The following is a 12,780-nucleotide window of genomic DNA, read 5'->3' as shown; positions in this document are numbered from 1 at the left end:
CCTATATAATGTGAGCGATATTGAATTTTGACTGTTGGCATAACCTCGATGAGGATCCGACATCGACGTAATAAGTGGGAGATTTGGAGAAATGTTTTCTGTGACATTCTGTTCTAAGAACTTTTATTTAATGTCGACATGATCACTGGACACTGGGCAGATTTGTAACGTTTTTGCAGTTCAAAGTTTTTTCAAATTCACATTCATATTTTGTTGACAAATTTACTGGTTAAAGTCGTTTAATAGTGACTATTTTGTTTAATTAAAAATTTATAGACGCCATGATGTGGCCGTCGCTTATGAATGGTCAGCTAACAATATGGATGATAGTTAGTGTTCAACTGCTGCGGTACAGTGACGGAGCCGCAGAGATGGATAACGAATTTGCGGAATTTGAAGATATGGAAGTAGAAGATATGAGTGATCGAGAATTTACCTTGAAGCCACACAGGGAACCTAACAAAGCCGCTGGGGACAAGTCAGCAGTCACCGTAATATCTTTTCTTAATTATTTATTCATTTAAATTTACACTTTCTCTGAACGAGAAATTGCATTATTTGGGACATCCATTCAAAATTTTTGATGTGTACAAGTGTTTCCATTAGCATTGCTGCTTGTCATTAATTCAAACTTGTCATTAATTCCAAATATTTTAATGTTTTGTTGCACCTGGTACTGGTACTTTGAATATTGTTAAATTTTAGGATGATAGTGATGATGATGAGTTTATTGACGTAGATGAATTTTCGAAGCCTATAAAAGAAACTCATCCGCAAAGGACTGAATCAGAAGCCTCGCCACAGCTCAGATTTGCTGACGTATGCAGATATCTTCTTTTTTTTTCATTTTATTCAATATTTGTGATTCTAGCATAAAGTTCTAGAGATACGTACTATGTTTCTAGTTCACGTCAGGATTGAATGATAAATGGATTATATCTCTTTAGCTTCCACTTTGTTAAGAGCAATTCAATTCAGGTGCCGGCTCATTTTCGCTCGAACTGGGCATCATATCAGGTGGAAGCTTTAGTACTGTCAATTCTGGCAGTTTATATGTTAAATTACATTTTTGGTCGTATCAAAAATCGAAACATTGCAAACAAATGGTTTATGGATGTAACCCCATTTCTGGAAGAACAATTTACACTAGTAGGAGATGATGGTACATCAGAGGACTTGAGAGAAGGTCACATCCATAAAGAAACTGATTCTGTTTATACTATTTGGTGAGTTTCTGGTGTTATCCTTGTGATTATCTGTTTAGGTAGCGACCTTACTTGTCTTTTATTTTTTAAGTGTATGAGAACTCAAGCGACTTTTATATTGCGGTTTTTTTCTCAATAATGTCGATTACCATTTGGTCAAGAACTTTATAGGTAGCAGTTTAAAACTCTTTTCCTATCATTTTTCAATTGTTCTTTAAAGATTTTATTATTCTTTTTCTTCCTTACAGTGTCAGCCTCTAACCAGTCCATTTAATCAATGCAGTAATTGGCTTCTTTATAGTTCGTACAGTACTTTACTGTGAAAATTTATGGAAGTTGATTTCACTTCTGCAGTCATTAAATGTTTTTAGTAGTACAGAATGGGACGGTGTTATGGTTACAAATAAAGATATACTCGTAAGCATATTTTTCACAGTCATGTGGAAGGCAATTTTGATGTACTTCCAGGTGCTCAGGTCGAGTTGGCTGTCAGGGAATATTAATTACTTTGGAATTGTTGAAACGGCAGGATTTAATCCATGTTGTCATGAATTTTATTCGTCCGAAGCAAGATAAAGTTTGTAATTTTCATCATCTTATTGAGAAAGTCAGCAGTTATTTATTTCTTATTAAAAACGGGAAACTTGATTGCAGGTTATAATACGTATCGATGTGGACAACAATGAGATGGATTCATTTGTGTTTGCTATTGGACAACGAAAATCAGTGACCAAAGCAGCCAAAGAAAAGATGGACCTTGTATGTTCTCCTTGATGCTATTCTCTGAAATCCCCATTTGATGAAAGTAATAATTCTGTAATGGAAAATGTAAATTTCCAGAGTTTGTTCACAGTAGAACGAAAGGGAGTGGATAGATTAGGACTTCCGTCCTCGATTGTGGTTTATGCAGAAATGTTTGAAGCTGTTAATGCAATTATCGACCCAGTGATTTTATCAGTGTTTCGAAAATACGAAAGCGCCATTGATTATTTCCACTTTTCAGATCAATATTCTGGTTATAAACCTTCGGAGTGAGTTCCTATCATCTCAGAAATCCACTTTAGCGAATATCTGAATTTAACTTGAATTATTAGGATTGCCACATCTTATTGTACCGCATGCTGCTTGCTTTTTAAGCCATGTTTGTTTTTTTATCTGATTTGGCACTACAATGATTTTACTTTAGGCATCAAATCTGTTCTGTTAACTCTTTTTCCTCGCCTTTAGGATAACGGAATTCCACCATATGGTTCAGCATAAGACAGTTGCTTATTCTCTTCAATTCTTCTCCAATTTTTTTGTATTTAGCCTATTATGCGCATCTACTATGTGTAGGGTTCTTAGTAAAAATTCGGGAAACTATCGTTACTCAGGTCAAACTAAATTGTCGGTTCTCAATTCCAATGAACATTGGTGGGAAAGACACCAACTGTTTCCGCTCAGCTAGACCAAAAATAAAGGAGGCACATAAATGAACATAAAGTGGTTAAACCTGTTGATTAATTTCTGGCCATACTATGGTAGGTGAGTAGTGAATGGGAAATAAGTCTTTTGATGGCATGTTTTTTAGTGGTGAATCATTTACACGGTTACCAGAAACGAGTCGAGTGCTGTTTTTCGCTTTCAAAATGAGCAATAATATGGCAGAAATTGACGCGTTGTTACGAATGGTATTTCACTGTTTCGAAAAAATAAGGCGTTATCGACTTTCAAGAGAAGGCAAATTAAAGGTTCACGGTTTTTACTTTTTATTCATTGATGTCTTTTCTGCTCACTTCGAAAAAATAATGTCCATAAAGGTGTTTTTATCGAAACTTGGTAATTTTAATCCTCATGATGTTCTAGTTCTAAACAAAGGTGTCATATATAATTTCCAGGCGGATAAAAAGCGTCAAAGCGTGCAGGAAGCCTTCCTAAAAACAACACACCAGGCAAGACAGGAAGCAGCTCAAGCTCGTCGGGAAGAAAAAACAAGAGAACGCAAACAACGCCTTCTAGAGGAGGAAGATCCCGAAAAGCAACGAAGGCTAGAAGTAGGTATTAAAGTAGATTTTGATTGTGCACTTGCTAGCTCTTCCTTTTATTTTGAATGTTCTTTGCAGAAACTAGAACAGAAACGTGATATGAAACTGCGGCAGCCAAAAATGAAACAATTAAAAGTCAAATGAAGAAGCAGTACTATTCGAATTTACTTACCGACAAAGATGAGAAAATATTTAGTAAACTAAAGAAAATCTATGAAATGACATCTTTGTTCACGGGTGCCATTATTTTACTTTTCCATTTTGTTATCTAAATGGTTGCTTTGCTAGGCATGGTGATGGTAGTCATTTTAAAAACTTGAATGAACAGAAAAGAGAAGAATTTTAGAGGATTAGCTTCCCAAGTTACTGGTAGTATGTATTGACAGCGTGAAAATCTGTATACCCTCCCAGTAAAAGTTAGGGCAACTAGATTGTTATTAGATTGTTCCATCGCTAATATTTCTGAGTTTGGGTTGAGCCCAAACTGTATGATATGCTTTGGATTTTTTAATCGTAAATAAACGATAAAAGATACCTACAAACATATAATATTGATTTGCTAATAAATGGTAGTTCATGCTTTCTTTTCGGAATATTTTGGTATACTTGATACAGTTGAGAGATGCAAGTTTTTGATATTTCAGTATATTCCATTTTTTGGAATGGTTTAGAGATGCTCTCATCAGAAGGGTTTGGTGTAAATAGCCTGTACGAATACTCGATCAACTGAAATGTCTTTTTGGTGATTGACAGTTTTTCGTAAGAGGTATGTATTTGTTACTTTGCAAAAACCTTGTTCAATGAATAGTTCGTCCAGTTCTTCTGAAAGCAAAAACCTTTTGAATTAGTTGTCCATAATAATGTGAGATCTAAAAGAAAAAAATAAGAATTTAAAATATCACAGTGGGTTAATTACTTTGATAACTTACCGAAGTAACCTTCTATAAAAGTTAAAAACTGCACCTGATTTGAAGTAGTAAGTCATCGTCCCATCCTGTTTTGCATAAAATCGCTCGTCCAATTTGCACCCTCGGCCAAATCGAAGCATAGCATTGTCATTGATGCCGTAGTCACGAACAAAAACCACACCCCGAAATTTTACCAGATTGAATAGATTCTTCACTGCTTGCTGCTGCTTATAAGGGGGAATTGTGCTGAGGACAAAGATTAATGATGCTACGTCAGCTGCTGGAAAATCCAAAGAAAAGCTATCGCAGGTCAAGTCTGCAACTGCAGTACTGATTGACAGATTGCTCGCTTTACTGCGTTCACGTAGTAACCGAATGGCGTTATCTGAGAAGTCAAAAGCATAAAAGTTCCAGTGCGGGTAAAGATGCATCAGGGGGAAAAGTAAATTACCAACACCACATCCAGCTTCCAAAAAATTCAAGCTATCCTGCAAAAGCAACAAAAACTATTGAGAGAAAAAAAGAATCAATAAACCATACAAAATTCTTATATTTCTGTTTACCACTGATTAATACTGTTGTTTATAATGACAGAATGAGGCTACAGATTCATATGTTACCGACCCACTTATCAATACATCAATACCAATTTACTACTGATTCAACCTTAATGTATCCAATGTTCTGGTGATAATTTCTGAGATAAGCACGAATAGAAGTGTACCACATCTATCGGTTAACCTGTAAATTGATATGCTGCTTCAACAGTCCATCAAGTTCGTACTGGGTCCACCATCTATCTTTGAAGAAATTATTCTTATTTCGCAGATAAAATTTATCCCAGTTCTTTCGCAATCCTTCTTGTAGCTTTATCCGCTTGAAATCACTTGCTAGCACTTGTTTTCGTATTTTTTCTTTCTGCTCCTCATTGAGCTCTAGAGGTGACGAATATGTTGTGGCTTGTGAAATGCCAACTGAATAACGATGTTCACTAGAACTTGCAATCGATGCGTTCATATCACTGCAAATAAAAGCTTATATTTTCATCGAAGAAATTAGACTTCACTCTCGGAAATCTTAGAAAATTATGCGAAATCCCTCCATCGACCAGCAAATGGATTCAACTGCTGACAAAAAAGTGAAGCGGTACCAATCTTTCAAAAATAAATAGTTCAGAGCAGCATCACATCTACCCGGTTACAATTGTTTTAATATATCGACTTCTCCAATCGCGACACGATGGTAACTTGCCAAATCTATCACTGCAGTCAGCAAATTTTAAAAATTTGTCAATTTGGTGATTGCTCGATGTTTATAATGACACTAGCTTTTGTTAATAGCCGGTACCATTACAAACATCGAGCCAGAATACTGCCATTTACAATAACTGCCTGCAGGTAACGGTATTAGATCACATGTTCCGACTATTTCTTATTTAGAATTTCTAACTATTCAGTGATTATTTAATAAATCAACTCCATTTATAGTTCATCCCACTACAAAAGTAACAGCTGAAAAACTATATGACTTGCTCATCGATCTCAAGGAAGAGAATGAATAATCGATCTGCCGCAATCAAAGATAATTGTGAAAAATGCTTTCTTTATAAAGCAAGTAGAAAACTTATATAGCAAGTAGAAAATTTATATACAAACGGTTTAGAAAAAGTGTCTCATTCAATCAGTAACCAAGAGTTTCAATTGTAAAGAGGATTCGCAAATGAGAGAGCCTGAAATTGAAGGCTAAATTCAAGGTGGGAAACAACTTATTCTAACGAAAAAGAAAATACGCCAGAATACAAAAGTTACAAAATACAGATTGTAAGTTATGTTCGACATAACACATACGTTTCTTCTCCAACAGTTTTTAACCGTGAAAATTTCAATGAAATAAATAACAAATAAATTAAAACAGCTAGAAGTGAAGTTCTCCACAAAGTAATCAACCAAACAGTAAAATTATAAGAGGAATTATGCTAGAGGACGCGACTATTTTTCCAGATAACAAATAATTTATCATCAGATTAAACAAAATAGTCGGAAGAGTTATTGAAAAGTCAATTGTTTTTGATGCCTAACGTGCTCTCCAATTCAGCTCGCTTTTGTTGCACTTTGTGATAGATATAACGAAAAGTGCCCTCCATGATCTGAGGTTGATAATAGTACTCAGCACGACGTTCAACTTCGCTGTCACCAAATACTTCTGTCATTGTCTGAAAAAAAAAGCCGAAACAGCCAACTTTAGAGCTCTATTCTGTGCTCGTCAAAAACTTGAGCTCTGACTTACAAATATGGGATCGGAACCAGAAAAAAAAAAAAGAAATCATGGGATGAATAAGGCATGATAACCAGAATGCGAAACAATTTAGGAGGTTTATATGAGTTCACGTCGAAGTAGCATTACCATTACGATGCGCACTGCACATACTAAGTAATTGCGTCAAGCTTCTATTAATTCTGTAACCCAAACGCTTGAAACAAAACGTTACAGTTATGTCCAGCCAAACATTATAACAAATATCATACCTTCAGATCATTACTTTGAGAAATCAACCACTTGTGGATAAATTCCTGCGGATTGTCCGCGAAACGAACATAAAAATCTCGTCGAAGCTTCCATTCATTGATCTGTTCCACGATATCAAAAATTTTCTGATCCAGTGCACTTATATCTGGCATGTTAGCGTGGCTATGAAGAAATGAAGTCATTTGTGTTTTCAGAGGGTCTTCCATTTCCACATCTATGATTAAAAAAAATTATCCAATACCTTCCACAATTCTGCTAACTTATATTCGTCATTTCCTCAACAGTTCTTGGAATCCGCGAAAAATTATTTAGAGACTTGAAAATTCGCCAACCTTTTAAACAAGAGACTTCTGATCTCTAACATCTTGCTATTAATGAATTGTAAAAACCATACAGGCTGCTCTATTCGATAAAGTTACTAATGACAAGACATGAATGACATTCGCGACAAAAATTACCAATATCATAACATGCCGTATTTTTCTCATTTCCTTCACTGTACTGAATAGTATGATGCAGAATCAGAGGATCAGGCTGGTGCAATAAACTTTGAAGACGTTGAGGTATTTCCATAAAACGCATCCGCTTTACTCCAAAAATTTGCTCTAAATAGGAGTCGCAATTTATGTTATCGCGTTCAATCTGATCCTGAAAATACTCTGACGAAGGGTAAAAGTCTGATCCTGAAAATACTCTGACGAAAGGTAAAGCATAATTTTTTGAATATTTAACACAGAAGTACTAATTGTAGAATCATAAAATGCTTTTGGGAAACTTATACCTGCAATTTGTGCGTTTTTATATACTGCCAAAGGGCTTCAATAATTTTTGGACGTGTTTCCGTAGCCATTCCAAGTACTTTTCCTAATCGTGGATGCAATTTAAATTTCATCGGTTGGTAATCAAGTAATAAAAGAATAGTGCATTTGACATCTCGGTCTCCAGGCCTTTTAACCTAAAAAAAATTGAATGAAAAATAAGTGTATAAATATTGATAGAACAAATTGCGTTCCATAATGTTCCGGTGTAACTCCAAAAATCTATGAATTTCCAGAAAAAACCTGAAATCCATCAGTTTCATTCGTTTGGGGAGTTCGATGCCATTCAACAAGATGATTGTCGGGTCCATAAATTTCTTTGTCCAATTCGATGACCAAACTTTTGAAGAACGAACTGAATTTCCGTTTCAGTGGTTGATTTCGATTTTGCGCAACTCCACCACCTGCAGCACCTACGCCTACCGATGGTTCATCCAACAGACGTCCTTCGACTCGTAGTTCCCACATTGGTACAGTGCCTTCATCGCCCTCCCTCTGGGAATTATTAAGATAAAAAATTATTCTCATAGATGAATAGAAACTTTCGACTAATTACTTTCATCTCCGTCCTATACAAGGGACAGTAAGGTTATTCTATGCAGAAAGATGCATAATCATAACAAGCTGGGTATGATCTAAGCTCATGAAGCCATTGTTAATTCATTCAAAAGTTTGAAGTAGAATTATTTTCACAAACCTCAGGTTCTTTGCCAGGTATGAATGTATGTGAAATGTATATTCGAAGCCGCCTTTTTACTTTTATTGGCCTTTTTAAGGCTTCTTGTATATCCAGCTTCTTTCTTGTAATGGTGGCATCAAGCTTTTGTTCGAAAGCTAGGAGATCCATGTAGGCTTGAGATTCTGGTACAAGTTCCCGAACCTTAAAAAAATCAAAATGTAGAAAACGAAGCATTTCAATTATCCCTCTTCTATCAGGGAAATATTCCCGAAGTACAAAGCTGAAACAAGTTTGACACCTCTTTGTAAAAGTTTGATCGACTTTGTTTTCAAGGTTTTCCAATCGCAGCTAGTAAGAGAATTAATTTATACTGATCTAATTAATGTCTATAAACATCTGAAATTACTATTTGAAGGAAGGGATACAAAGTGTTAATAGGACCAATACAAGCTCAAATTTCTACCACGAAATCGACCTGGAATAGTATGAAAACAAAATCTCCGAAACATTTTGCAAAGAAATAGCAAAACTACATTTACTGTAACCACGGATTTGTTCCTGCGGTACAGTTCACTTTATAATCAACAACAAAAACATAATGTCACCTGCATAGGTAACAGCTTGTCAACCAATTTTCGTTTCTTTGCACGATTTTGCATCTGACTGCGAGTATTGTGTTGTGGTGGAAGCATCGGTGGAGCACCAGCAGGCTGCGGAGCAAATGACCGTCGACCATGTTGTGCATTTGGTACTGCTCCGCCATATCTAAACAACAAGGAAATAAGTATTACGCCAACCAATTTTACCCTGCTGTCAATAAATTTGCAACTCCAATAAACAAAAAATAATCAGCCATACATAACAATATCATTAATTTTTCCTTGCTTCAGAATAAGCTATTCTTCTACAAGCACTGAAAAATTTACCGGTTCAGTGGACACAATGATATCACATCATAATAGAATATGAAATAAGATTCGAAATACCAAACTACCAGAAAATAAATACTGCTGTTGAGTCATTTATTAGTAGTGTAATTAAAGTTACAGAAAGAAATGAGTGACAAAGTAGACTGCATTACGTTTCAATATGCTATGGAGTCTTTACTTTTAAGGATACTTTATAAAAAGCAAACTTTTTTATGAAAAGTTTTACTATCTCTTACAACTATGAAAAGTTCTACTCTTTTAATGTCATAACAGTTATATCAACAATATTTTATAACCCGCAAGCTAAGTTTGAAAGACGCACAGCTAGAACTCAACAAAATACGACAGAAAGTGAAACAGCACTTATCAATCCACACATAAAGCATAAACCATGCAAACTGGCAAACAGTAGAATATATTACGCTTATTTAGTATCATTGAAAGTGATTGCAGAAATGAATACTTCTATCAAAGAATTACCTGATATTAGAACCGTTATTGGATGATACTGTTGCACTACCTCGATGCATCCCTAAAACACTTCAATATGTACTACAACATCTAGAGATAAACATAACACCCAAGCGCCACTACCACCCATACACATCATGCTTTCGTCACCTTGACAGCTATGGTTTCGTTTCATGTGAAACCTTTTGAGTACCAATGGTCCTTGTTATGGTACCAAGCTGAGGAACTACGCGATGCGAGAGGGGGGACGGAAGGGAGAGACACGTTTCAGTGTGGTCAGGAATGGCATGTTCGTAACAGGTGGTATCCAAAATTTAATGCTTAGAGAATGCCAACATTATATATCGGCTGACAGACATCTATTACTAGGAAGTTCATCGCGAAGTACCTCTAAAGGTTAGCTATCGAGATATGTGGAGTTCTTCGGCAAGAACTTCCTATCTTTTCAGGTCAATTGATTGCTATAATGGGCCACAGGGTTCTACGCCATATATCAAGCTTTCATTCATCGCTGACACTCAGTAGCAAACATTCGCATGTTTGGGATATATTTGCATCGGTAGCTCTTGTAAGGCCACCTTTTACTGCACCACCAATGAGTGATATTGAAAAACGTTATCACGATTTTATGCTTCAAAGGGAATTGGAAGACTCACTTCGATGTGATTTTGAACTGCGGCAGTTAAGAGATGAACGGTGTTTCTTTGTTACCGTTTACTCGAATTCAATTGTTTTCTTTATTTGTCTTATTTTCTAAACTATCTGGTAGTCAGTATCTTTTTCTCTATAGTCTCTTTTTTCCTACAGTTTTATTATAGGCTTCTTAAGGAAAGAGCAAGATTGAAATTGGGTGGTGAAGAAGCTAATCCAGAAGAAGAAATAGGAATCCTAGCTTCCGTAGACGAAGAGAACTGGCGGAAGGAGGCAGGTCGAATTCGCAAAAAGCTTGCAATTGGGGATCTCACCAAGGTAATTCCTTATTTAAAGCATGCTATTTTTATTATTTTTAATGGCAATAAGAAATCTATTAGTGATATGAATTAACCACATATTCAGTTTAGGACTGTGATATGCAGAAGAAATAGGCGTAATTTCAAAACGTTTCAGATTTGAAGTATAGAATAGTGCATGTAGTTGCATTATGTTTCACACCATAAACTCACCGAATAATGACGTAATGTTTTTGTGTGCTCGTAACTGTTAAGTTAAGCTGAAAAAAAAAAGTTCCAATGCATTTCATGTTTGTGTCCAAAATGCTATGTTCGTTGTTTAATTGTATGACGGAGATATTTATATCTTTGTTGTGTCGTTTTTGCAGTTTTCAAAAGCTGATACCAGAAGCTTGCAAAGGAAAATTGATGAATTTCTTGTGCTTATTGTATGTCAGAAATTTGGACGGAAGGACGGTTATCGTTCGCCGTGGCATTTACCTCAGTTACGAATTCTTCCAGGCGAATCACTGAAGCAAGTAAGAACTATCAATAAGTTGGTTCCATTTTTTCGATTGTGAGTTACTGTTTCATGCATTATTGATGTTAATGTATTTTTCATTTCCTGTCTGTTACAAATATATCAAGTGGAGTGAAATTCTTTATATCAGCACAGACTAACTTTGAATTTTCAAAGTAAAAATAATGTATCTACTTTCCTGTGAGGGATAAAAAATTTATTGCAGACTTCAGAGCGCTGTCTCAAGGAACTATTTTCCATTGAAATTCATGGAAAAGGAATAAACAGTGCACCATTTTCCGTCTATTTTTATTGCTACCCTGCTCAACTACGGCAACGATTAAAAACACATTCACGAGGTGCTGCGGTAAGTTGGCATATCATTATAGGTGCTTTATCAATTATTTATGGGCAGCTACTGTGAAGTTTAGTCATAGAGTTGGTTTTCCAGTTATGACTGTTTTAATTTGGTAGATTTATTATATGCAGGAAATAATTGTGATCTGTTACCTTTTTTTTTTTGTCTGAGCTGGTTTTTTTTTTTTAATTGAGCTGGTTTACTTTTTGTCTTCAGATTTCGAATTACAAAAATCTCTTCTGCGGGCCATACATTACTTGTTAAACGGTTTTCCCGATTGATGAAATCAGCTGGTTTTATTTACAGGTTTTTTTCTTCAAAGCATTATATATGAATCGTGTTCCGCTGGTGGCCAACAAAGACGAAGTTGCAGATTACAAATGGGTCAATGCAGAAGAATTTGCTGCAAGCGTAAGACATAAGATGTCTTATCTTCGGGCTTTGTCAACTCTTTTCCCTTCCTATCTTTTAGCGAAAAACAGCTTTGAATATGCTGAAGAAACGAAATCTCACAAAACTCGGTCAGAAACAGAAGTACTGAAATAGTCGTCTTCGCATTGTAAGCTTAGTTTTTGATTAACTAGTTTTTATTTTGAGAAAGTGCTCCATATTGTATACAAGAATTCCTGGATATTTTGAACTTTTCACTTGTTTTTCCGAATGATTAAAAAAATGGGGATTTCGAAAAATTACTGATATACTATGCTTTATTTTGGGATATGGATTTTAGTTCAGTGAGGTAACAGAGATAACATCTAAGCTCGAAAGAAGTAATTAAAATGTAAAATATAGAGCTGGTTTAAAGACAAGTTAATTCAAGCTTATCCCATGTGCATTTGTTAAAAGTTACAGAATTGTAATAATAATTGTAAGCTTAAATGAACTTGAAATGGTATAGTGGTAAAGAAATGGTATTTATAGTGATAAAACCAGAGGCGCTGAAAGTAGTTTGATGGGATATATCAATTATTTATCTTGCTAACAAGAAGAAATATTGGTGCTTGTCGAGTCATGTCGGAAAAAAAACAACATAGGCACTTGACTCAGGCGAATAGCCATTACATGTTACTTACCCGTGCTTTATTTTTCCCCTTGTTAACATTTTTATACTAAAGCAACCAGATCGGAGTTTTGAAAACAATGTGATAAAGTTACTAATAATAAAGTAATAAAGACAAGATTGTGATGAACAGTATTAAAACAATCGGATTGACGAAAAGAATAATTTAGTCATCTTTAGATTCAGGACAGTTTAGATTTAAAATTCAAGCCTAAACGCTTAAAATTCAAGCTTAAAATTCAAGCCTAAACGCAGTGTGTTCTGAAAACGAATATAAATCAACTTTAATAGCAATCTTTGTCTTCTGTTTCCAACAAAATATCAACCGACTCTCAACTGATTGAAAATCCTAA

At 35.3% G+C, this 12,780-nt stretch overlaps 4 protein-coding genes across 4 annotated transcripts; 2 read left to right on the top strand and 2 right to left on the bottom strand.

The window, feature by feature from the left end:
- The first annotated feature begins 145 nt into the window (after positions 1-145).
- LOAG_02022 (hypothetical protein) lies at positions 146-3,644 on the top strand. The gene is made up of 9 exons (XM_003137560.2): positions 146-491; positions 706-819; positions 979-1,226; positions 1,674-1,782; positions 1,860-1,964; positions 2,046-2,236; positions 2,776-2,935; positions 3,083-3,238; positions 3,308-3,644. Exons 1-9 carry the CDS (start codon positions 282-284, stop codon positions 3,371-3,373), a joined length of 1,359 nt encoding a protein of 452 aa, XP_003137608.1. The 5' UTR covers positions 146-281; the 3' UTR covers positions 3,374-3,644.
- A 141-nt stretch (positions 3,645-3,785) lies between these two features.
- Positions 3,786-5,166, bottom strand: LOAG_02021 (hypothetical protein). The gene is made up of 3 exons (XM_003137559.2): positions 4,879-5,166; positions 4,193-4,625; positions 3,786-4,051 (listed from the first exon to the last, which is right to left on the bottom strand). Exons 1-3 carry the CDS (start codon positions 5,152-5,154, stop codon positions 3,912-3,914), a joined length of 849 nt encoding a protein of 282 aa, XP_003137607.1. The 5' UTR covers positions 5,155-5,166; the 3' UTR covers positions 3,786-3,911.
- A 601-nt stretch (positions 5,167-5,767) lies between these two features.
- LOAG_02020 (brahma associated protein) lies at positions 5,768-9,648 on the bottom strand. The gene is made up of 8 exons (XM_003137558.2): positions 9,570-9,648; positions 8,766-8,925; positions 8,179-8,361; positions 7,725-7,976; positions 7,445-7,618; positions 7,122-7,311; positions 6,663-6,877; positions 5,768-6,349 (listed from the first exon to the last, which is right to left on the bottom strand). The coding sequence occupies exons 1-8, from the start codon at positions 9,617-9,619 to the stop codon at positions 6,194-6,196; spliced, it is 1,380 nt and encodes a 459-aa protein (XP_003137606.1). The 5' UTR covers positions 9,620-9,648; the 3' UTR covers positions 5,768-6,193.
- Positions 9,649-10,026: 378 nt separating this feature from the next.
- LOAG_02019 (hypothetical protein) lies at positions 10,027-12,045 on the top strand (the record flags this gene model as incomplete). Its single annotated transcript, XM_003137557.2, has 5 exons — positions 10,027-10,256; positions 10,379-10,529; positions 10,879-11,028; positions 11,236-11,376; positions 11,674-12,045. The coding sequence occupies 5 exons, from the start codon at positions 10,027-10,029 to the stop codon at positions 11,911-11,913; spliced, it is 912 nt and encodes a 303-aa protein (XP_003137605.1). The 3' UTR covers positions 11,914-12,045.
- Between the last annotated feature and the right edge of the window lie 735 nt (positions 12,046-12,780).

The sequence above is a fragment of the Loa loa genome (genome assembly GCF_000183805.2).
Source record: "Loa loa unplaced genomic scaffold supercont3.55, whole genome shotgun sequence".
NCBI classification, from domain to species: domain Eukaryota; kingdom Metazoa; phylum Nematoda; class Chromadorea; order Rhabditida; family Onchocercidae; genus Loa; species Loa loa.
Note: the sequence above shows the minus strand (reverse complement) of the source record. Positions and strands in the feature narration are given on the sequence as shown.